Source organism: Macrobrachium rosenbergii, chromosome 33, assembly GCF_040412425.1.
Source record: "Macrobrachium rosenbergii isolate ZJJX-2024 chromosome 33, ASM4041242v1, whole genome shotgun sequence".
In the NCBI taxonomy this organism is placed as follows: Eukaryota; Metazoa; Arthropoda; class Malacostraca; order Decapoda; family Palaemonidae; genus Macrobrachium; species Macrobrachium rosenbergii.
Window position 1 is genome coordinate 13,331,933 of NC_089773.1, and position 24,840 is coordinate 13,356,772.

Sequence of the window (24,840 nt, forward strand, 5' to 3'; positions counted from 1 at the left end):
TGATGTGTCTCAAAGGCCAAAACAGAATTAGAGCAGAATACCGTATACTGAATGTAAATGTCCACATAATCATCTCAAATGGGCGTACAGGTTACCTAACAATTCTTCCAGGGTGTCTTCTTGTCAAATTGCTGTTCTTTGCGTAAGGGTCAAGTTACTGTTTATGAAAGGGGTGGGGGATACAAAAATATTGCTCTGTCAGCAACTGCAGCCTTGACGTCTATTCAAAACGGACCTGCGGTACTTTTCCAGTGGTGATCTAAAGTCACTATAGCAAAAAATAACTGAAAGAACAACTTAACTGCCTAGTATCTAGTAACGAAGAGTGCAGTTTGGGCATATTTGAAGCAGGTGCTGACATGAATCCAATGAACAGAGTACTGAGCACGGCCAAAAACACGTGAAAAATGTCCATGACTATTTAATAACATGGCCAGGCACAAAAAACACTTAGTACAGTATTAACAATCTTGGGCAACGACACAGAAAAAGTGTACCTGCAGATTTAAAACTTTGTCCAGTGGGAAAGCAACCTTCTGAGGCCACCCAAGTTATTCAAAACAAAACTTTTCTTTTTAAACTGCACATATGTCAGGTACTGATTATTATCAAATCATAACACAAGATAAGAATGTAAATGAGCCAATGTATCAAAAACCAAAAAACTGATTATTATCATGAGTTATCATAACACAAGATAAGAATGTGAAAATAAATGAGCCAATGGCCTTCACATATTGCAAAGGAGTGTGGAATCCATGAATGGTCAGGCTTTACAACAAGTATGGTACGTGAACTGCACTTTCAGGCAATACAGGACCTGTGAATACTGGTTTGATTTTGAAAAAATATATTTTGAAATTTCAGCTGAATCTTAAACATTCCTTACATCCGGAGTAAAGAGGACAAGCCAAAATATAGATCTATAAAAGAACGACCTTTCCGCTCATCCCAAGGCGCGAGGGGCTTTAGAAATTCTACGGTCACCATTCATTTGTCAAATCAATGCTGCGAAGACAATGCCATCGACCGATTCTTCCCTTCCCTCTCCCGAGCAATATGCGGAAGGCGTGGCCACAGGGGCATTCTTTATCCAGAAAAGACGGAGAAAAAATCATGAAATCAACCTTAATTTTTGGCAATTGAAAAAAAATGAATGTAAATTATCAGAACGTTCTAGATCTAATACCAGCTGCAGGGGTAAACTAAAGTCAAATAAATAGAACTACAAGAAGAGGCATATAACAGTCAGCATACCAGACCATTCCCAGCTCGACAGCACATGAAATGTTAACATTAGTTGCGCTAATTATTCAAGATTCACTGTGTTCAGATGGTGGGCATCTCGGCATGAATGTCTTGGCAACACGTGGGGAATATTTACCAATAATGAAGAAGACTCAATAGAGCTTTATATCTCTGACACACATTATGTGACCAACAGTTGGAAAACAAACTCTGAATTGATTTTTCAAAAAAGACTGTACCAGTTTGTACTCCAGTTTCATGCCTAGACGCAAGCTGATATGAGGTAAGTGGGTAAAACAAATGATAAGCTGCACAGACTGTCCATTACACAAAAGGAAACAAACGCACAATGTCATATGGCTGTTATATATATACTTTAAGAGCACTGTGAACAGAAAAACCACTACACAAAGATGTATTTACAACAAACTACATCAAGGGTGTTTGGTGAGAATTGGCACGTCTGTGTGAGTAGCACAGATCCACCCAGGACTGCAACATTCCAGATGTTCTCTCTGAGGCTTTTTTAAGATTTACTGCTGCGACCACTCTCGCGTGACTCTTCTCTACAAGTGAACTCCGTTATCAGCTAATACAAAACAAAATAATCTGCTGCGCTCTAAGGACAGAGAGAGAGAGAGAGAGAGAGAGAGAGAGTATACGAAAGAATCTAAAGCCATTCTAAAAAAGTGGTGTTACTTTGTAGCTAAACATCCGTATACACTGTGAGATTCTGTGGCGTGTGTATTTGTTGATGATCTGCTCTCAAATACTTTACCCAACAGATGACTTGTGATATCCACTGCTTCAGAAAAAGGATTTGAATGTTTAATGTGGCAAGAACTCAGCTGTTAACTACCAGTGTAGTAGTAGTAGTAGTAGTAGTAGTAGTAGTAGTAGTAGTAGTAAAAGCATGCTCTGAAACTGTAGCAGGTTTTAAATCACTCGTTAGCATGTTACCAAGGTCCCAATCTGTCCGGAGACAGAAAATAAACAAAAGGGGGGGTAAAACAAAAAAGCATCTTACAATCTGCATCATCCTACAAACAAAATTAAAATGAACTCAGGATGGGAATGTGAGGCGGCGAACGCTGGCGGATTTGTTAATGGGATCGTAGGATCGTTAACTGGGATCATTAGTTTGTTAATGTGTAAGCATAAAGGTGGAAAATGGCTTTTTTTTTTCTTTCTCCGTCACACGTCAGAGAAGTTGGGGGTTAAAGAAGGCCTGTGAGGGAGGCCCTTCAAACTGACATCCAGCATTCACCAAATCACACGGAGGAGGGGAAAAAAAATCTAGAAACGAAACCATGCGGGATTTAATAAGAGTGAAGTGTGCACTGAGGAAACGAAAGTTCTTGTAATTTTTTTTTTTTTTTTAAATTCCGAATGGTAGGCACATCCTTTCTTCATACTCACCAAGGGTTTTCAAGTTGGAAGCAGTGGGTAGACAGGAAAAACAAAGAGAAAAATAAGGTAAATAAGATGGTCAGTACCAAATTGCGTTTAAGGGTTTTTTTTTTTTTCCTCCAATTTGTTTTATTCTTGTATTGAAAAATTGATTTTATTTTTTCCCCCAAGAATAAAAAAAAAAAAAATAATCCCTCCAGATGACTCCTTGAAGAGGACAGTGCATTCTAGTAGAAGCCAGATGGCATGAAAATGTCCTTAGGATATCCTTAGGATATGACGAACTTTACGTTAAGGTCGTCCCCGGACCGTGTGTCTCTGAGAGTGATTGCTGGGGAGCCTAATTTAAAGAGAGAGAGTATCTAAGTATATATAGAGGCATTGGCTACAAAATTTAGTGAGGCTTCTGCAGTACATTATACAACAAACAGTGAGGTCTAATAATAGGCTTTCTTTTGTCATATCAAAGGACATATCACGTTATAAGAGAGACTGATATCAGGTACGGCCTCCGCGGACCGCACGACCGTGACAGAACTAAAAAACAGAATTCGAACTAAACAGCTAAAAAGTGTGGAAGTTGCAAAAAGGCACAAATGTAAATCAGGAGAGTGGTAAAAAAAATAAATCAAATTTCGAGTGAAAGAATAAGGAAACGATAGACAGTGAAAACTTAAAAAATAAAAAAATAAAATAATCAAACAAATACATGAATTCTTATGAAAATAACTGAAAACTAATGAAAAATAAAAAACATGACAAAACAAAGAATAAAGTCCACACCACTCCTTTCCAAGACTAGATTGACTCCAAGTATATATTCTTTTTGGGTTGGAAATGTGATCTTCCAACGTGTGCAGCACAGAATTTCTGGACATGAGCGGCAGGCAGTTGACGCACACGCGCGCGCACACACACACTCCAATGAGAAAGTACGGCCAAATCAAACACTTTACTTCTCAGACTGTTTGTTCTAGATGTGCCTTCAAACTCAAAGAATACATGATAAAGGTCAAACCAAACGCTAAGAAACACACACTGTTCATCACAAACATAACACAAACAGGATTATACAACAGAAAACGAAACAGAATGGTCATAACATACATGAACTCAAAGAGTGGTAGTAGTAGTAGTAGTAGTAGTATTATGAACTGTAATAATCAAAGAAGATTTTAAAAAGATTTACACATGACTAGTACAAGACATCCAGTAACTAAAGCACCATCTAATTCACTGATTGTTATTGACATGCCACCTCAGTCTCCTACAGTATGTCGGCAAAGTTTGTGCCCATTTTGTACTCCGAGTTACGTCTCTGTACACCGTTACAAGTTGTACAGGTCTGTGCATACGTGACGCAACTATACTTTCACCAGATTCTCGTAGACGGTACATTCATACACAAAGCACTCCACCAAAATATATTTCCCGACAACCACATCAAATAACGCTTCTGTTCTGCAGTGAAATTCTCCATTCAAGTTTTTCCTATGTGCATTTTTCTTTCAGGGCTTAATTAATATATAAAGAATTGTATACTTTGACTCACTGCTGTGTTTTCATATATAAATTCTCTATTTAAGGTTCCCCTTAAAGTCAATGTTTTTCAGGGCTCGAGGTATAACAAATAGCATTTCATTCAATTTACATTTTCAGCAACAAAACTTTCAATACTTCTCTCTCTCTCTCTCTCAATACTCAAATATTCATTAAGCACCACACGACCAATAAATCCATAAAAAAAATTGATCAAACCAAAAAAAAAAAAATCAATCAGTCAACTTTGTATCAATTCATCAGTTACAGCAGCCATCTTACAACTCTACCCCTCATACGAAGCCAGATTTCGCAGCCAATCTTCCTGCGAAGCGCAAGTTGGTTGACGTGCACACACCAGGTGTTACCTCGTTTTCGTTTCGCTATATCTTCTATCTCAATATACTCTTGATACATTCCTCCATCTCATTAACTCACTGCCCTCTCTGTCAATCAGGCATCCTTCAATCCTGCTAAGAAGCTGACTGGTTTAGCCCGAAGCCGACCAACCAACCATTGCTTGCCCTTCACCGTTCCCCCGTGAGAACCGAACTTTGACAATGGTGCCCTGGGTATTTTCATGACAAAATGATGCTCTGGAGGTCTACTGTTCTTTGGGATTCCGTGTATCTATCCTGAGGTGCTCATATGCTACAGTTAGCAAAGGTTTTAGTCACTAACAAACATCTATGACCCAATGGCTGCCTAACATCCTAGCGGGGTAAAGGGAACGTGATTAAAGATCCTCTTTCACTAAACCTCGTCTTCTATCCCAAGACCAGAAAAAGCAAGTGGCATCATGGAGAACTTACCTATTCAAAGGAGAACAGACTATATCTATCCCGAAGGGATTTTAATTTAAAGGAAAAAAAATGAGTTTTAATGAAATACTTCTACTCGTTTCAAGCACCTTGAGAGATGTTCGTCATAGTTACAGTAATCTATATAAAAAAACAGACTTGATTTCAATCTATGATTGAAAAAAAAGGATACATCAAGTAGAATATAAAAAGTATACATGCTAACAGGAGTATGTTAAAGTGTATACGTATATGAGGCATATACATACACACAATACGGCATTACACTGTATAAAACATACGTAAACGTATTTCATATATAAACACATGCATGTATATCTTATAACAGACATAATGGGAGTGTGTATATATATATGTTAAACAATACAGTATGCTTATACAGTATACGGCTAGTTATATACATATATACATTTGTATACACATATATATTTGAAGAAATAACTTATAATAGACATATTTCACATGCAAAAAATTCTGAAATGTTTACAGTTCACTACGATACAAAAGATTACCTGTACATGACATTTAATTAAACCTAGCATCCAAAATAACTATTTTATCTTCATGTCAAAAACCACTACATGTATTATGTAACAAAGGGAACATTCCACAATCTTTAACATCCCGTACAAAGAACAAAAGACGCCCTAGGACACACATTAATGTTCCCGTACGTTACTCAAAGAGAAAAAAACAAACACATTTCTGATTGCACATTTCACATTACCCAGTCCTCGCTCGCTCGCTAAGAAAGATATCGAACTGGACTTCCCCAAGCAAAATAGGATTTAAGAGTATGTATATATTTTTTTTTTATTCTGTCTCTTACGCAGAACGCTCGTGCTGCTGCGACTGAAACGAAAAGACAGGAATCATGTGAATTTGGGTTCTCGTTGTGTTTACCACAATGTAGCGTAACCAGACCGTGAGTTCAAATTTCAGCACTGAATTTTTGAAAGCCTGGCCCGAAAGGCTTCATTTTTATCAAAATAACAGGTCTCAATTTGATCTAAAAATAAAAAGCAATGTTCCCGGGGGCCAAACAGAAATTTCATCTTTAGTTTCAATGTGAATTCAGAAAACAAATAAGCTAAAAATATGTTCTGAATATATAACTTTGTAGAGTATTACCATTAGGAATATCTTATGGAACAAGACGGCTCCTTTTCATAAATGCTTTAACTTTCTGCTAACCTTACAGCACCTCACTTAATTTGTCGTCCAAACTACTTTTGCCCTGATGGAAAAAAAAAAAGCCGATGAGACATCATAATTCTGCAATTTAAGATCAATCTTATTTACATGTATCTGATGCAGTTAGCCCTTAGTAACGTGAAATGAAGAGCCAGTTATAACCTCACACATACATGATGCTTAAGGTGGCTTGCAAAAACTCTTTTGGGTCACACAATCTACAGCAACAGGTACCTCTCATGCACTTCTCACTGCACTGAAAATGGAATTTTAATATTATTCAGCTACTTCAAAATGTGCACAGTGAGGCCATATTTTTCTTTACAGCTTCAAAAAGCAAAATCTGGAACTGAAAATCTTTTATGTCTACCTCAATATTCAGCTACTTCAAAATGTGCACCGTGAGGCCATATTTTTCTTTACAGCTTCAAAAAGCAAAATCTGGAACTGAAAATCTTTTGTCTACCTCAATATTCAGCTACTTCAAAATGTGCACCGTTTTTTTCTTTACAGCTTCAAAAAGCAAAATCTGGAACTGAAAATCTTTTACGTCCACCTCTCTCGTATTTTTACGGCTGAGTTTCTACACATCAAAAAGTTCTAAGAGTCAGGCCTAACTCTCCAACAGGCATGCACGTTACAAAGAAGAAATGATCAGGTGAGACACCGCGAAGCAGACATACTTGTTCTCGTGACAGCTGCTGCCATACCTTGATGAAGCAGACAGTGCTATGATGCAACTACAAAAAGCAGTTTACATAATCATTATGACACTAAACAATAAACAAACGAGGTTCTTTTAATAACAGTTTACTGTACGAATAAAGATGTCTGGTGTGCTGTATGGGATACAATGTACCATGCAGGCTGAGAAAAATGTTTGAGCCTTTCCCCCATCAATAAAGCCTCCGTTGGTAAAATTCAAGCAATTTGGCACGAAAAAAAAATGTTGCATAACAAACCCAGGATAAAATCGTTTCAAAACAAATCCTGAACCTTAGAAACACAACACTTTTTTCCTTGAACTCACTGGAAGGTTCCTGTGAGGCAATGAGACTGTTGACTGTGCATCGGTTGCATGGCTGAATACTCTATTATGCTGCTATCCTAAACACTTGTTAAAGAGAAAAACAGTAACGTAAAAACCTATCTGCTAAAATATACCCTGCCGAACAAACACCTCCTAAATGTCTACCAGTCAACTGAGAATGAAAGAATAAAAAATATTTACCAGGCACGAAAAATTCCAGGCAAGTGCATGAGTCCAACCGCACCAGAATCATTCAGCAACGGGTATAGTTACCTCTTGCAAAAGAGCAGTCACATGACCTGTTCTCTCAGCAATGAAAAATGCTGTCTTGTGGTAGAGAACCAATGACAAATTTACTGAAGATACTGCATTACGTCTGGCACGTCAAAGACACAGAACTGCGTCTGGCATCATCTGAACACCACATGAATATCTCATCATTTTAGATGACTGCCAAGAAAAATCGGATATAAAATGTCATTAAGAACAGGTATAACATTAAGTTGAGTTAAAGCAAACAACATAAATGCAGTGGACAAATTTTGTCACCAGAATTCATCTGAAACAGCCAACCACCAGTGGTGGCAAAAGTAAAGGCACCCACGTTTGATATCTTGCAGCCAAAAACTGGTATTAGTTTGCAGAGGGAGAACAGCCAATCCATTTAACAACCTTTACAGAAAAACAAACAAAACTGTTCAGGAAAAAGATAGTGCAGACAATCTTTCCAACCTACACAAAACATGAGATACACAGCTAGTCTAAAGACTAAGAATCTTGCAAGGACAGTCTACATATAATGAACTCTAACCCCATGTTAAGACATGCAGGCTATCATCCTGCCAGCTCTTGCTACTAGCCCTTAATTTTGAAAACATCTGGGCTCCATATTCTTTTCAGTTAGCCATAAGGATCTAGTTGTTTTTACTAATCTTCCATTGTGACCAGTTGTTCCTCTGCCTAGCTGGTGTGCAACAGCCCACCTCAAAGTTTGTACTTCTTAAGCTCCTCACAAACTCATCCCTAAACTGCTTGACCTTGAAGTCTTGGAGTCACTGAACTAACTGGGGTCATGCTACTTAACCTTGTTTGAGGTCACTGTACTCAAAACGGGTCGTCAAACTGGGGGTTATTTCCAAGAAGGAAACAAAACTGAAAAAGTCAAATAAATTCATAACCAAGAATAATTAAAAGAGAGATTCATTACAGAATTTGTTTCCATAGAATAAACAACACGAAGAAAATAGTTTTAAGAAATAAAAAGACAATACGGGGTAAACATCAGGATGTGAGGAAGACCATTTATAAGAAGGTTCCTCGAGAGAACACAGAAGTGAGGTACTACTATTATAAAAACAAAAAAACAAGGCAAAAACAATGATAACATGCACAAGGGAATTAAAAGACTCCATGTCCTGGAAAAAATGAAGGTGTAAATAAATAAAACAGAGCTCTAGTTACCACTGAGATCAACAGATACTGTACTACAAATGCTCGTGAGATCATGTCAGCCAGAAACCACAGTGTTGCCTCTGAAGGAATTCCACATGAAATAATATTTTTTCAAATGAAAAATAAAGGATGTAGAACAAACTTGCAAGTAATAAAGTAAGAAATACCTTTTACTAGCCAGCAGAAGGTGAAACGTACCGAGTCTAGATTTGAATATATAAACGTAAAAAAGAAAAAATTATAAGTCAGATGTCAGGAAACATCTGACAACAGCCAAAGCCCACAGCCCTCTTACAAACCAGTATGCACAATGAAAATATCAATCACATGGCTTACAGCATACACAAAAGTCGACATAATCAAAAGGGCAAAGGTCAGACAAGTGCAAATGCAGTGCAACATACAAAAAAACAAAAAATAGCTCCAGCAATCACACACCATAGCAAGGACAATAATCATACAAGTATAACATAAAATGGTAAAACAATAACAGGTTAGGGTGTCCAGACTAATGATGGCTGTCATCAAATAGCCTTACATTTTCCAGGTAAATGAATTCAAGTGAAAGCATTCAGTAGTAATCAGCACCAGTGGTATTCAGATGTCACTAGCCTAAGGTCATGTAAGGCAGTACTTCTTCTTCTTATAACGGTGCTCCCTTTGCAGAGAATGTAGGCATAACTAAAAAGGATTTGGCTTTTAACTTTTCCCACTTCCACACCCAACCCTAGACACTCTCCCTGCCTAGTTTTGAGAAGAACCCATTCAAGTGTCTGAAAATTTGACTGTGGTCTGGTTAGACTAATTTATAACACAAATAAAATTACTCTTACAGCAAATTCCAATTTCTTGTTCCAATTTTGGAGACGTCATCTTATTACCGGATGGACTTGACTTTCTTAGATAATATATTGATTTTACTAGACCTTAAATACAGCACTGCTTTTCATTCTGTTTAGATTAGAACTCTCACTGCGGTAATCCATACTGAAATGTAGGTCGTATTTAAAGTTTAGCGTTTTAAATTGGCAGTCTATAATCACCGGACTAAAAATTTTGTCAGTTCAAGAACTAATGACATCAGTGGAATCCAATGTTAAGTGAATTTTTTTACCCACGTGAATAAAAAATTTCAGGTGTTTAAAGCACCCCCAAAAGATTTAAGGAATAACTGCTTAGAGACCCCTGAATGTGGAACCACGGCCACTTGTAAAAACAAACTGATTTCTGCAAAATGATTGGCAGTCTTATAAAGTGGAGTATGATGAGTTCCTTTACTTCACTTTCAATACTGAGACTTTTTCCAATACCATTTTTCATAACGCCAATTACTTCTCAAGGCAACAGGAGGAAACACAAAATGACAGAACACGAAATCGCTCACTCACACTCTGCGGTGCAACTGGAACTGATCGGTGCAGGCATTCAATTCTTGTGACGTGCTGTGTAAGGGCTGCGCTACAGCGAGGCTACAAAATTCCTTGTATTTCTCTTTAAGTGTTCCTGTCAACTTCACTTGAAAGGTTAAAACTGCCCCCACTGAAAGAAACTGCTCGAATACACATCCCAGTCAGGACTGCACAGGAAACGTAACGGCAAAATGTACAATATTTTCAGAGTATATGTGCGCCTAAGGGAACCCCTGTACGGTGGTAACCTTCCTATCTTCCTATCCTCGTATGTACAATACAAGTCACTGTCTAGTAACGTTAATCTATACAATCTACACAGTGCTACTAACAATCAAAAATCTATCGAAAAAAAAGGGCTAAAGGATAAACACAGTCAGCTCTTGTGAAGCGTAGAAGTACTTACATTCAATGCCTGGTTGATGGGGATAAAGAAGGTGTTCTTTCCAGACATTGCAAAGGTATCGAGGAGGTCCAGTTCACTGACGCGCTTCTCAAAGTCACTGGGTGGGAAAAAAAACACGAAGACAATGTTAGACTCAGTTCACCTATTGTCCATCATTTGTCACTTAAAAACCAAACAGTGCATACTAATATTTGCAGACATTTTGAAACCGTGCCCAGTTTGAGACCCAGAGAGAGCCCAAGACTGCGCTGTGTTGCCAACAATGAATTAATACAGGCGTGTACAGTGGACTCCCGCCTAATTGCGGTTTCACTTATTCGCGGATTTTTCTGCGGAACGTACGTACAGTACAAGTACACGTTGTTCGCAGAAAATTCACCTATTCGCGGTATTTTTCATACAGAAATATTCACTAATTACCGTATTTTCATATCATTTTCATGACTAAATGCATTTTTTGTGATAAAACTATTAAAATACTCAGGTAGAAGTGTTTTTAGAGGGTTTTTTTTTTGGTGTTTGAACTATAAAAATAGGCAAGTTTGAGTATTTTTAGGGGGGTGTCAAGTATTCGCGGATTTTAGCTATCCGCGGGGGGGTTGTGGTACGCATCCCCGCAAATACCAGAGATCGACTGTATTCTCTTCTAGTAATACATTAATTTCAACAAAATTATTTCCGCTATTACGTTTAGCCTGCCTATGCTGAAAGACTGAAGAATCTGACCCTTACAGAACTGACTGGCTAATGAGAAGTAGTTAATATCTGAAGGGGCAAAATTTGTAAAGGCTTATAACTAAAATGTTAAGCCTTCACTGCACGTATTAAATTTATTAAAACTTAAAAGCCTCTTTCATTCTTTTTGAAGGTACGGTACTGGACTTTTCTAACTGACCCCAGCTCATATACAAACATAGGGTGAAGGCTGAGAAATGAATCTAGAGCTCTTTAATCACATGAATAAATGCAGAACTATCATCCTGACTACCAACCATGGTAATCTGTCAAAACCTATGTATTATCGTTTACACGAGAACAGCTTCACAAGAGATCGCAGGAGGCTTTTCAACATGCAAGAACGATAGGGAAAACGATGACAGTTCTCCAATCAAGGGATTTGTCAAGTACAACCTATAGGCCTCACCATGTAAACTTTAAAGTGTAGCTTTGGTAAAAGATCGACCACAATGCTTAGCGAAGCTAAACATAGGAAGTGTACGTGCAAAGCTTTGTCAAATATAGAAATTAAAGAGGAATATAAAAGTAAAGACCACTTTTTTTTAACAAGAACTCCTAGCTCCATTCTTCACCATGTGCCCAATCCATTTTAGGTCCTTGAAAAAGTTATACCTTTTGAATTGTTAGGCAAATCCTTTCACATTTTCGTGAATCATTGTACTTAATGATTCATGTAACCTTATCAAAAAACAAATGAAATTTTGAGGAGGTAAGTCCACATTACTGTATATATCAACCTAAAGAATCTGATTTTGTAATACAGAACCATTTTCGTATAATTATGCATAAACAATTGCCTTACATTCACCAGTCTACAGAGCGAACCTCAAATTACCTTGGAGATAATATTCTGTTCTGGTAGTCGCTATAAATTTAACAATCTAGGTTAGGCTTTACACTTAATCTATAACAGACTAAGAACTCACTCAGGCACTAAAATTTGAAAGCCAGAAGTAAATATAAAACATGAGTACAGTATACGAGTACTGTATCTATATCAAAAAATTAATCTGTACATGCATTCAACAGCTCTTTAAGCTTTAATTCCTCAAGTTATAAGTATAAGTTTACTGTAAATTGTTCACTTTTCATGATTCCAGTGTGAACACTTTATAAAATGCTACATACAGTTTCACTACACTCCATTTTCTGAACAAAATGTCAAATCAACTACAATACAGTGATGGTATTAGACTCACTAACCTGACTGGTCTCCACAATGAAAAACTGAGCAACTCTGGCAAAGCTAGGAATTCACACCTAACTGGAATGCAAAACTGGGAATGTAAAAGCTACGAGTGGAATGCAACAGCATGCAACAGGGTACTCAGGAATACAGCATAAACAGAGACAATGACGAGCCTTACGTGATGGAGAATTCGTCCACTAAACCGTAGAGGTTTGGTTTTTCCAGGAGCTTCCTGGCATCTGGGTTCATGTAAGCAGGGGGCACCGCCCCATCGGCCACAGGTTTTGCGATCGTCGGAGCTATGACCTGGTCTACGACGTGGAAGACCTGTACGGAGAAAACGACATTTCAAAACGAGAGTTCAGAACCATATAAACGAAATAAAAGATTGGAATGTAAAATTTAGGCCAAAGATTCCGCAGCTGAAGTCGTAGCCGAGATAAAACGTTAGCAAACCAAAATAAAATTGCGATGCTTTACAAATCACACCTTGAGGCTCAGTCCTCACCTGTTCATGCCCGTCTTCCGACTGGGCGATGTGATTTGCCGACGTGATCTTTGCGTTGTTGACGTAGTAGTCGTAGTCCTCCCACCCTGAGATCGACGGCTTGCCATTAGGGATGCGCGTGATGTACAGCCTAGGGTTCCCTGTCAGCTGGGTGTTCAGATCGTCAGGAAGATCTTGGGCTTTGTAGGGTATGTTGGCTGGAAAGTAGGAGCAGCGGTTACCACAAGCTTTTGTGTATATGTGTCATCATGATAATACCATATTACTCGTCATTATCGCCACGCATGATCCACATCAACTTTCCCTTCGTTAGGTTAGGCGATGGACACTGCAGTGCCTCGTGACGTTCAAATGAATCAGAATTGGTTGTTGCAACGTTTGTAGAGGAATATTAGAAGTAATATTACTTTGAGTCCATAACCATATGTCATCGCAGGATTTGAAACACTGTTATATCTGACCTAACCTGACCTGACCTTTCTTTCATTTGAGTTACTGTTTAGTCACTAAGCACTAGGCTCGTTTCTTCTTTAATGTTCTTATATATATTTAGATGACAAAAAATCTCTCTCTCTCTCTTTCTCTCTCCGAAATTACACCAAATAGAGACATTCAAGTCTCGATATTCTCTCTCTCTCTCTCTCTCTCTCTCTCTCTCTCTCTCTCTCTCTCCTATATTATCAAAATACATTTGAAAGACCTTCTCTCTCTCTCTCTCTCTCTCTCTCTCTCTCTCTCTCTCTCTCTCTCTCTCTCTCTCTCTCTCTCTCTCTCTCTCTTATACAAAATACGAAAACCTACAAAGTTTGCTCGGTAATTACACCAAAAACCATTTAGACGACTGCTGAGCATTCTCTCTCTCTCTCTCTCTCTCTCTCTCTCTCTCTCTCTCTCTCTCTCTCTCTCTCTCTCACCCAGGTGATAGTAGAAGAGCTTCTCCTTCGCCCCGTCGTACTTCTCCAAGGCTTCGTTCGTCGGGATGAAGGCGGTGAACCCGAATGTCTTCATCAGCTGCGGCAGGAGTTTGTCTTTGTTGATGATCGCTATCGCCTGCGAGGAAGAAGAAGAAGAAGAAGACGAAGTGGATGACGATAATGTGAACAAATGGGAACAAGACTAATAATAATAAGAAGAAGAAGAAGAAGAAGAACGGTGTTTTTATTTGGATAAATATTCTTTCTCGCATGTCACATATTTTTTTTTTTAAATAAAAACAGCAAATTTGAAATATAGAAATCGTTGTGATGTTCCTTTGAAATGTTTTCTGAAGCGAGCACTGAATTTATATGTGGTAGACGTTCGTTCTTCCGTTCTATATGATTAAAAAAAAATAAAATACTATCTGTAATTCCAGTTTTATATATATATATATATATAAATTTAGATAAAAATTATCAACACAATATTAAATATACTAAATATCTGAAGGAAAAAAAATTGCACATACAAAATTATTTCAGTAGCAAATCAACAAATAAGCGAAATTGTACATGCATTCAGTGCTGGACAGTCCTGAAATTCTCTCTCTCTCTCTCTCTCTCTCTCTCTCTCTCTCTCTCTCTCTCTCTCTCTCTCTCTCTCTCTCTCAATAAAAGCGTAACTACGTCACACAGAACCCCTGGCTAATGTTTTGAACAAGTGTAAAGGGCTGACACTAACTCAAATAAAAGTCACGTGGAAGCCGGGGGAAGGATTCCCCTGTTCTCTGTGAAAGTCACAAACGTTTACCTGTCTGCCTGTCTCGAATGTTTGTGCAATACGTCAAGTCTGTGACCCGTCTCTCTTTATTTAAAAAGGTTTTCGTACGGAAGGCGGAGTTGGGATTGAATGCTTCCCACCAAAGGAATGTTTTTTTAACTTTTCATTTTGGTTCAATTTTGACCAAAAATGTTTTCGTTTTGGTTCAATTTTGACCAAAAATGTTTTCGTTTTGGTTCAGTTTTGACCAAAAAATATGTTCGGTTTGGTTCACTTTTGACAAAAAAAAAAATTTTCATTTTGGTTCAATTTTGACCAAAAACGTTTTCAAATGTTTTCCATAAACGTTCCCACTTTCATGAGACGTTTCCAAATAATAATAATAATAATAATAATAATAATAATAATAATAATAATAATAATAATAATAATAATAATAATAATAATAATAATAATAATAAATAAATATTCTATAGGATCTACATTTTCTCTGATCTCTTCTCCTATTTTCTCCCAAGACCCATCTCTTCTCCTCCCCTCAGAGACCCCCATCTCCCCTCCTCCTCCCAGTCCTCCTCCTCCTCCTCCTCCTCCTCCTCCTCCTCCTCCTCCTCCTCCCTCCTCCTCCTCCTCCTCCTCCTCCTCCTCCTCCTCCTCCTCCTCCTCCTCCTCCTCCTCCTCCTCCTCCATCATCTTTCTGCATCAAGATGTCATCACAAAAAGCACCCCGACTGATACAACTAATTGTTTGAGATTGCTCATAATGATGTAATTAGCTTTCCCTCCCCCAAGGAATCTCTCTCTCTCTCTCTCTCTCTCCTCTCTCTCTCTCTCTCTCTCTCCCCAAGGAGCGTGGGAAGGCCTTGATGTATGGTTAGACCCTGATGTATACATAATTATCCCTGCATTATACAATTTACGTAAATAGCAGCTCTCATGATAGTAGGATAGTATTTAAAGCGTTAACGATAGCATCTGCGATAGTACTACTGGCCACTATGTAGGCTATGCGCTAAAATGGATAGTATACGATAGTTCAAACTCCTACCCATAACTTGAGTCGGATGGTCAGGCAATGCAATGTTTACACTTTGGTGTCAAAGTCTTCTTCTCTTTGTCTGAAGAAGAATTTCAGATTAATACCTCGAGATTTATTATTATTATTATTATTATTATTATTATTATTATTATTATTATTATTATTATTATTATTATTATTATTATTTAAGAACAAAGTTACTTAATCTATGAATAAGTTTATTATTATTATTATTATCATTATTATTATTATTACTAATTGCCTCATAATTTTCTGTGATAAAATTGGGCATTCACTACCCGTAGACTACTCTCTCTCTCTCTCTCTCTCTCTCTCTCTCTCTCTCTCTCTCTCTCTCTCTCTCTCTCTCTCTCTCTCCCCAAATAGGAGGGAGAAAAAGACTCCCCCATAATTTAGACTAATTCCAAACACCCTCCATTACTCGATCAATATCACGTCATAAATCACCATGACACATTATGACATGATGAAACTCATGACGTGAGACCAGGGGGGATATGGATGTCATATCAATGTCATAATGACACGTGGAGGTGATTTGACAAGGTCATTTAGCTGATGGGAGGCTAATGTTGTTTATGAGAGGCCATTTTGAATGTCAATGATCAATAATATCTACTTGAATTCTGTGGAGATTGGCAATACGAGGGTAAGTTCATTCTGCGTTATTTTTTTATTTGTTCTCTACCACAAGGCTTTGGAAGTCTCTCCCAGCTTTCGTTTTCCCTCTGATACACATTTTTTTCATTTATTTATATATTTGTTAATCAATTTAATCTGTAGTATTTTTATTTTGCAAATTTCTCTCTTCAGTAATAATAATAATAATAATAATAATAATAATAATAATAATAATAATAATAATAATAACACAGTTATCTTTAAATTACAATGACAATAATAAAGATATGATAACTTGCTAAGTGAGTTTTTTAAACGATAACAATGCGATAACACCAAGATAACTGAGTTATCATAGAACAATAACTACAACAAATCGTGACGTCACAAAGATAACACAGCTATAAGCGATAACTGATAAGAATTTTGTGATAACACAAGACACGAATTACTGGTAATAACATCCTGAGATGTTATGTGTTATCAGACGATAACAACAATGGTTATAACAATAAATAACTTCGAGACATTTGTAATAATTATGAATTACTGAGAGAGAGAGAGAGAGAGAGAGAGAGAGAGCTGTTATTTATATTCTCTGTACACACATACACACATACATACACAACAGAGAAAACATACATACACATACGATATTACACATACACACAAACACATACACTATTATTATTATTATTATTATTATTATTATTATTATTATTATTACACAAGCACCCAGGAGCAAGCACGTACACGATCATTATTGCACAAACATCCCACGGTATAAACAAACACACGCACATACGCACACACAAACGCACAAACACACAAACATCAGTCCCGTATCCATCGTCCGTAAATTGTAAATAGATCTTTTGCAGAACCTACAATTGACTGGTCTCACTGCACAACAAACATGACTGTTTCTCTCTCTCTCTCTCTCTCTCTCTCTCTCTCTCTCTCTGTAATAAACTTTTGTGGTTGTGCAACATGAATCTTACGACCTGTTATCGTCAATAACTAACAAATGGTTCGCTCAAACGATCAGATAGCCCCATTAAGGGGGCGTGGCTTCAAGATACGGCCAAAGTACTATCCGCTACTTTAAGTTCATTCATGGCTTTTTGGTTCTCGTAAAGGGAAGTCGATTTTCATGAATGGGGGATTCTGAATGGCCCGTTGCGCAAGATTCTGAGGCGAGTCTGAGGTTGGTTTTGTTGATGCGTTGCGCAATGCGTCTGAGGTATGTATCCTTTAATAAATGAATATTTTTTTCCCTGTGGGACTTCTGCATGTATACCTATGTGTTCTAGAGTATGTATACGTTTAATACATAATCGTTTTATTCTGTGGGGCGTCTGCGTGTATGCCTATGTGTTATGGGATTGTAGAGTGTGTGTGTGTGTGTGTGTGTGTGTAGGTGTGTAGAAGTGTGTTTTAACCACATCAATAATTTAATTGCTTATTTCAGGATTAACCTCCTGCCACGACAAAAAACACACACTGTCATAAAATCCTGATTCCAGTGTGTAAGTGTAGGTGTGTGTGTGTGGGTGTGTAGACGTGTGTCATAATCACATCAATCATATAATTACTTATTCAAGGATTATCCTACCGTACAGGAATCTGACGCAACAAAGACATATGATCAGAGATCTAGATTCAAATTAAGACCAATTTCACATAATCCAACTTCTCTCAATTTCACATCAACTCCTTCAATTGCATCAAAAGCATTTGCACACACACATCAGCTTTCAATTCCCAATTTCCCATCAATTCGCGCAATGAGGAGCCAGCATTTCTAAAACTACTCTCTCTCTCTCTCTCTCTCTCTTTCTCTCTCCCCCTCAATCCATCAGCATACTAGATCACTTTCGACACGCGATCGATCACGAGGGGAAACCCAATCTGACGGGCAACAGAAGCAGTCGATTCCCCCGTCTTCGTCTCTTCTTTCTTTCCCCACAAACATGAGCCACAAACGAAAGCCTGTTCATTACAACACAAAGAAAGGTTCACTCGTCTGTTTAATGAAAAGCATACGCCCATACACTTCCCCACAAGGAAGTCCACTTCCAAGTCCCCACAAACAAAAAGGCCCAAAAGAAGGTCCTTTTCCATTCTGCACAAACGAAAGCCCACTTTCCATTCTGACCTCCAAAACAAAGTCCACTTCCCATTCCACAGACGAAAGCTCACTTCCTCACAAACGAGAGCCCATAGAACAAAGTCCACTCCCCACAAAACAAAGCCCACATACTGCCTCACAAACGAGAGCCCATAGACCTCCCCACAAACAAAGTCCACTTCCCATTACCCACAGACGAAAGCTCACATACTGCCTCACAAACAAGAGCCCATAAACCTCCCCACAAACAACAAATCCACTTCTCTCACCCACAAACAAAAGCCCACAAACTTCCCCACGGGCAAAACCCCACCACAGCTCTTCCCACAAGAAAGCTCTCCCTTCCAGCTCTCCAAACTTCCCACAAACCACAACTCCCAAAGACATACAAAATTCAACCCAGCATCCCACAACCAACAAGACCTAACACTCCTTCTCCCCTTTCCCACATCCTCTCCCCCACAAACTGAAGCCCACCCACCCACCCTCACCCACCCCCACAGGGAGTCTATAAGCTCCACACTGAGTAGGTAACAAGACTAAAAGGAGCAGATGAAGTAAATGATAAACCTCAACCATTTTGTCCTTCGCGTTTGAGGGAGGATCGTTTTAAATGGTCGCCTCCGGTTTGGCTGCTTTGGGGGGGCGGGGGCTTTCAGAGAGAGAGAGAGAGAGAGAGAGAGATTCATGTCACTGTTCAATAACAATAACTTTAATTTGCTCATAGACGACAATAATAATAATAATAATAATAATAATAATAATAATAATAATAATAAACTCCACTGAGGTAAAAGAAACCCTCTCTCTCTCTCTCTCTCTCTCTCTCTCTCTCTCTCTCTCTCTCTCTCTCTCTCTCTCTCTGTTGTTTTGTCTTTGACGTTGTTTCTGCTCTTTTGTTGTTTTTGTAGAGAAACAAACACATGGAATGTGTTTGTGCAACTATATACGAACCTCAACTTACATTAGTAGGGGCATTAATATTCATGTATGTGTATACTTGTGTGTTTGTGTGTTGGTGTAAAGTGTATACTTAGCTATATCTGCGTGTATACTTATACACGTCTTTGTGAGTTTATTCGTGTGTATGTTAAAGTCATACAAACATGCACAAACACACATACACGTATAACTTTAACCACTGCCCGGTGGTGGCCCATCCTATATCGTTGCCAGACGCACGATTATGGCTAACTTTAACCTTAAATAGAATAAAAACTACTGAGGCTAGAGGGCTGCAATTTGGTACGTTTGATGACTGGAGGGTGGATGATCAACATACCAATTTGCAGCCCTCTAGCTTCAGTAGTTTTGAAGATCTGAGGGCGGACAGAAAAGTGCGGACAGAATAAAGTGCGGACAGAGAAAGTGCAGACAAAAAAGTGCTGACAGAAAATGTGCGGACGGACAGACAAAGCCGGCACAACAGTTTTCTTGGCGGTAAACTAAAAATTACATAAACACAAATAAAGCCCATTCACAAAACGAACCCATCATCGTAAGCAGTGACGTAGAATCATTCATAAAAACCGCACAAATACTATTACTACTAAATACTATATACTATTACTACGAAGTGGAACTGATTCCAAGCCTCAAATACATACATTCATACATACATACACCTTTAGCAGAGCCAATTACCGTCTGGTATCTTATCCGTGTTCCCCCCGCCCCCTAAGGGAATTCTCATCCTTAACGCCCCCTTTTTTTAAGGGGAGACTATATTACAACCCATTCTCTGTTAAGGGGGTTACAGGGGTCCTATCTCTTCCTATTACCCAATTTTGTGTGTGGTATCATTTTTCTTATCTTTTTTGCCTATATATTTTTTTTTTTTTTATTTTTTTTTTGGGGGGTCGTGGCTACCAGTGAGAGAGAGAGAGAGAGAGAGAGAGAGAGAGAGAGAGAGAGAGAGAGAGAGAGAGAGAATTATATGAATATCGAATAATTTACAATATGAATTATAATATATAATTATCTTTTGATAGCCGAATGGATAATTCTAGTACCTACCACCGTATCTAACCCCCAAAACACCACAAGTTCGAATCCTGGCCGGGGCGAATACACTCAATTATAAATTCCCACTGAATAAAACAAAAAAAGAATAAGATTATTAACCAATCCCAAAACGAACCTAAAACCAATCAGTTCCAGAGGATTGGTTTAACCTTCAACCAGTCAGACTGATATTCACAATTTTCAATCCTTTGTGATAATTTGCATATTGTTATCTCTCTCTCTCTCTCTCTCTCTCTCTCTCTCTCTCTCTCTCTCTCTATTTTACTAATGGTGTCCTGTTAATTCTCTCTCTCTCTCTCTCTCTCTCTCTCTCTCTCTTCTGATTAGATGGGCCTTTTAATTTCATGCTCTCTCTCTCTCTCTCTCTCTCTCTCTCTCTCTCAACTAATGATGTCCTGTTAATTCTCTCTCTCTCTCTCTCTCTCTCTCTCTCTCTCTCATTCTACTTAGAAGGGTCTTTTAATTTCATGCTCTCTCTCTCTCTCTCTCTCTCTCTCTCTCTCTCTCTCTCTCTCTCTCTCTCTCTCATTTTACTAATGGTGTCCTATTAATTCTCTCTCTCTCTCTCTCTCTCTCTCTCTCTCTCTCTCTCTCTCTCTCGTGACATTCTACTTCTGGTGTCCATTTAATTATCTCTCTCTCTCTCTCTCTCTCTCTCTCTCGTTATCTTCCATCTGCCCTTACACTTGGCACCCTTATCTTCTAATGGCTCTCCTCCTGTTCGCTAATTATTATCAATCCAAACAGATGTTACACTAGCACTCTCTCTCTCTCTCTCTCTCTCTCTCTCTCTCTCTCTCTCTCTCTCTCTCTCTCTCTATTTATGTAGTTATTTATTCTTCTGCTTCTTTGTTTACTGTTATTATCATTTTCCCCTTTAGAGGGGTGGCTCTACCACAGAGAGAGAGAGAGAGAGAGTAGTATTACGATCAATTTATTCATTGTGGGAACGGTACGGTTCGTTCAAGTGCTTCTCCAGTGACGGTTTGAAAAGCCGAGAAGTTTATATACATAAACAGATACCAATTAATCAAAACATTGATAAATGTATTTATAAAAACCTTATAAATATATTATACGATTCATAAACAAACGTTTAAATATCAATAACGCTACATAACGTCAAAACAGCACGACCGTAGGTCTAAAGAACGTGGCTTTTGAAGTCATATGAACGCAACCTTAGACCTATACATGAATGCGCCTGTGACCCAAACAAATGCATCAACCGCAGGAGAAAAAAAATAAAAACTGATTAAATCAGACTCCATATACCCTGAGATATTATCAGGCCTACAAAGTCATCGATATTTATAGGCCTATAAAAAGACTCGTTTGCGCGGGAAGTGAAAAAGCGCGGGAAAAATCAATAGAGGGTCGGATCGTTTTCGCCTATACGCCATAAGTCATCGTACGTTTGGCAGCGCTGCTTGCTACCTACTATAAAGCCTATTTCAAAATAATTCATTTGTTTTAAATAAATTATGGATTATACGCATCGATATACGCATAAATTTAATAAATAAAACACTAAGTATTGTATATAAATAAAGTACTACAATATACAACGACAAAATTGGCGAAAATATCGTAAAAACTGCCCATATATCCAAGCGTCTATATAATAGGCCGGTACTCTCTCATATCTAAGACGCTGTGAGAGAGAGAGAGAGAGAGAGAGAGAGAGAGAGAGAGAGAGAGAGAGAGAGAGACGCCATAAACTCTCTAAAGGATCGTCGTACATTGGATCAAAAGACATCGAGACCAATGGGATTTGCCGACTTGTATAGAAGAGGTGGCGACTCTAGGCCGACGTGGAAGGGAGTTGGACCCCTTTGCAAAGAGGATTACTTATTATTATTATTTATTATTATTATTATTATTATTATTATTATTATTATTATTATTATTATTACTCTAACAAGCAACTAAGGTACCTAGCAAGCTTCCATGACATAAAATAAGGAGAAACAAACACGACAGAACTAAATACTATTCGCCAAAACAACGCACAATGGACGACAGCTCCAAAAATATTTATCGACAGGCCTTAATGGAAAGGTGGGGGATTCTAGACAACTCCCCCTCTCCTACCCACACGAAAAAATCCCCATACACAAACACACAACCCAATACCAATCCCCACGCAAAGGGCACGCACAGCTGCCCACTTCCCAAACCGCAGCAATTGTTCGAGAAATTCGGGGTGAGAGAGTCACATACACCAACCACCAGCCATTATAATAGCGGAGGACATTAACAGCTCTCGTCCCAGGCGAACGACGAGCCTAAAACCTTTCTCTCTCTCTCTCTCTCTCTCTCTCTCTCTCTCTCTCTCTCTCTCTCTCTCTCTCTCTCTCTCTCTCTCTCTACGAGACTTTGGCTCTTACATACCTGCTAAAATTGCTGAAATATTTAATATCTGAGACATATAGGCCCATATATATCTCTGCAAAAACTGCTGAATTGCAGTTTTTTTTTTTTTTTAGACATAGGCCTACAATTACCCGCAAAAATTCTTGAAAGCTCCTAATTTCCGAGACATAGGCTTATGCATATTGCCAAAACTGCTGGAGAATTCGCATTTCTGAGAGACGTAGGCCTATATATATATATATATATATATATATATATATATATATATATATATATATATATATATATATATAAAAACTGCTAAAGAACTCCAAATTCTGCGAGACACTGTAGGCCTAAAATTATCTACAAAACTGCTAAAATTAGCTCACGAAAACCTGCCTATTATAAATCGTAAAGAAACTACAAAAAAAAAAATGACAAACGAATTCCAGGGCGGAGTTTCCCTTGTAATGCGACCGGTGGGAGTGGGCTATATGCATAAGCCCCTGTCCCAGGGATTTTCGGTAATAATCCCTTCGACAGGTAAGAAGACATACGTGCAGGTGTGAAAAACTAACTCAAAATAACTGGTTTATGGACTGAGAGAGAGAGAGAGAGAGAGAGAGAGAGAGAGAGAGAGAGAGAGAGAGAGAGAGAGAGAGAGAGAGAGAGTTCTAGAAAATGAGAGAAAATGAGAGAAAGATATTTTAGTAAACGAAGATAGCGCATGATAGCTTATATGAGAGATGTGAGCTATTCTCTCTCTCTCTCTCTCTCTCTCTCTCTCTCTCTCTCTCTCTCTCTCTCTCTCTCTCTCTCTCAAATATGTGCAAAAATTAACACTCATTGCAAAAGGACAATTTGAGGTTGAAATTTATCAGTGATATATATATATATACAGTTTGTGTAAATTACGATTCAGTCTTATATAATATGTAAATAACTCACAGAACTAAGATAGTTTATTTTATCTTAATTCAGTCTTTAAGAAAATACTAATGAGCATTTCAAGAAAAGATAATGTGTATATTATATTTATATTTACTCAGTCTTCAAGTAAAAATAAATTATTTATTCAAGTAAAGATAATAAAGATAGTTATTGATGCTTACCCTCAATAACTCCCTAACTAAAGTTATGAAGCATCTATCTTTATCTTTATTTTTTAAGTAAAAACAGTGTATCATTAACTAATAGTAGGCCTGCAAAAAAATTCAAGCAAAGCAATTACATATCTTTATCTTAACCTCCTCTTCACTTATTCTTCAAACATTCAATTTTATCTTTAAGCTATCTTCAAGTCAAGATAATTTTCAAATGATTTAATTTTCTCTCCACCCAGTTTTTAAGAAAAATATTGATAATGTATCTTTATCTTCATGTAATTTGCCAATCAAGATAGTGTATTTATGTGTATCTTTATTCAGAATTCAAGGTACTTAAATTCACTGAATATAGAAATATACAAACTTAAGTAAAACAAATATAAAAATATACAAACTTGAATAAAACAAATATAGAAATATACAAACTGAAAACAAAGATACAAACTTAAGAAAACATTATAGTGCTCAAAGTTAACACTTATTATTTTTTACAACAAAATTTTACTTCAACAAATCAGCCACTTTTTTGTCACATTTCGAGTCAGTAACGCCACAAAAAACATTCGCCCAATGAATGTATATGCCAATGAATATATATATTCCCTGCCTACAATAAGATCTTCACGAATTATGCAAATATCGGCCTGCTAATCTGAAAACTTTGTAAACAAGGAACCCCCTATTTTTATCCGGCATGTAAAAAACATCAAGTGGTTTCTGGCAACCCTCCCTCACCTCTCGGCGCCGTTTACTCTGCACACAACCGGACCGGAATGTTTTCCTTGCGAAAAAATGTTGTTTTTTTAATGAAATAGACAACTCTTTTGAAAATTTAGTGTTTATTTTGATTGGAAAAATGGATAAGACGAGTTTATTTAAGGCTAAGGGTTCTTTAGA

General features: G+C 37.8%; 1 protein-coding gene across 14 annotated transcripts in view; it reads right to left on the reverse strand.

The window, feature by feature from the left end:
• Nucleotides 1-24,840, reverse strand: part of Fas1 (fasciclin 1) — a 155,910-nt gene that overhangs the window by 29,050 nt on the left and 102,020 nt on the right. For all 14 annotated transcript variants that reach the window (XM_067133451.1, XM_067133445.1, XM_067133450.1 and 11 more), the window contains exons 2-5: nucleotides 13,859-13,994; nucleotides 12,945-13,141; nucleotides 12,615-12,763; nucleotides 10,510-10,606 (exon numbers count right to left, since the gene is read on the reverse strand). In XM_067133451.1, coding sequence (XP_066989552.1) covers nucleotides 10,510-10,606; nucleotides 12,615-12,763; nucleotides 12,945-13,141; nucleotides 13,859-13,994 — 579 coding nt within the window. The remainder of the gene's footprint in view (nucleotides 1-10,509; nucleotides 10,607-12,614; nucleotides 12,764-12,944; nucleotides 13,142-13,858; nucleotides 13,995-24,840) is intronic.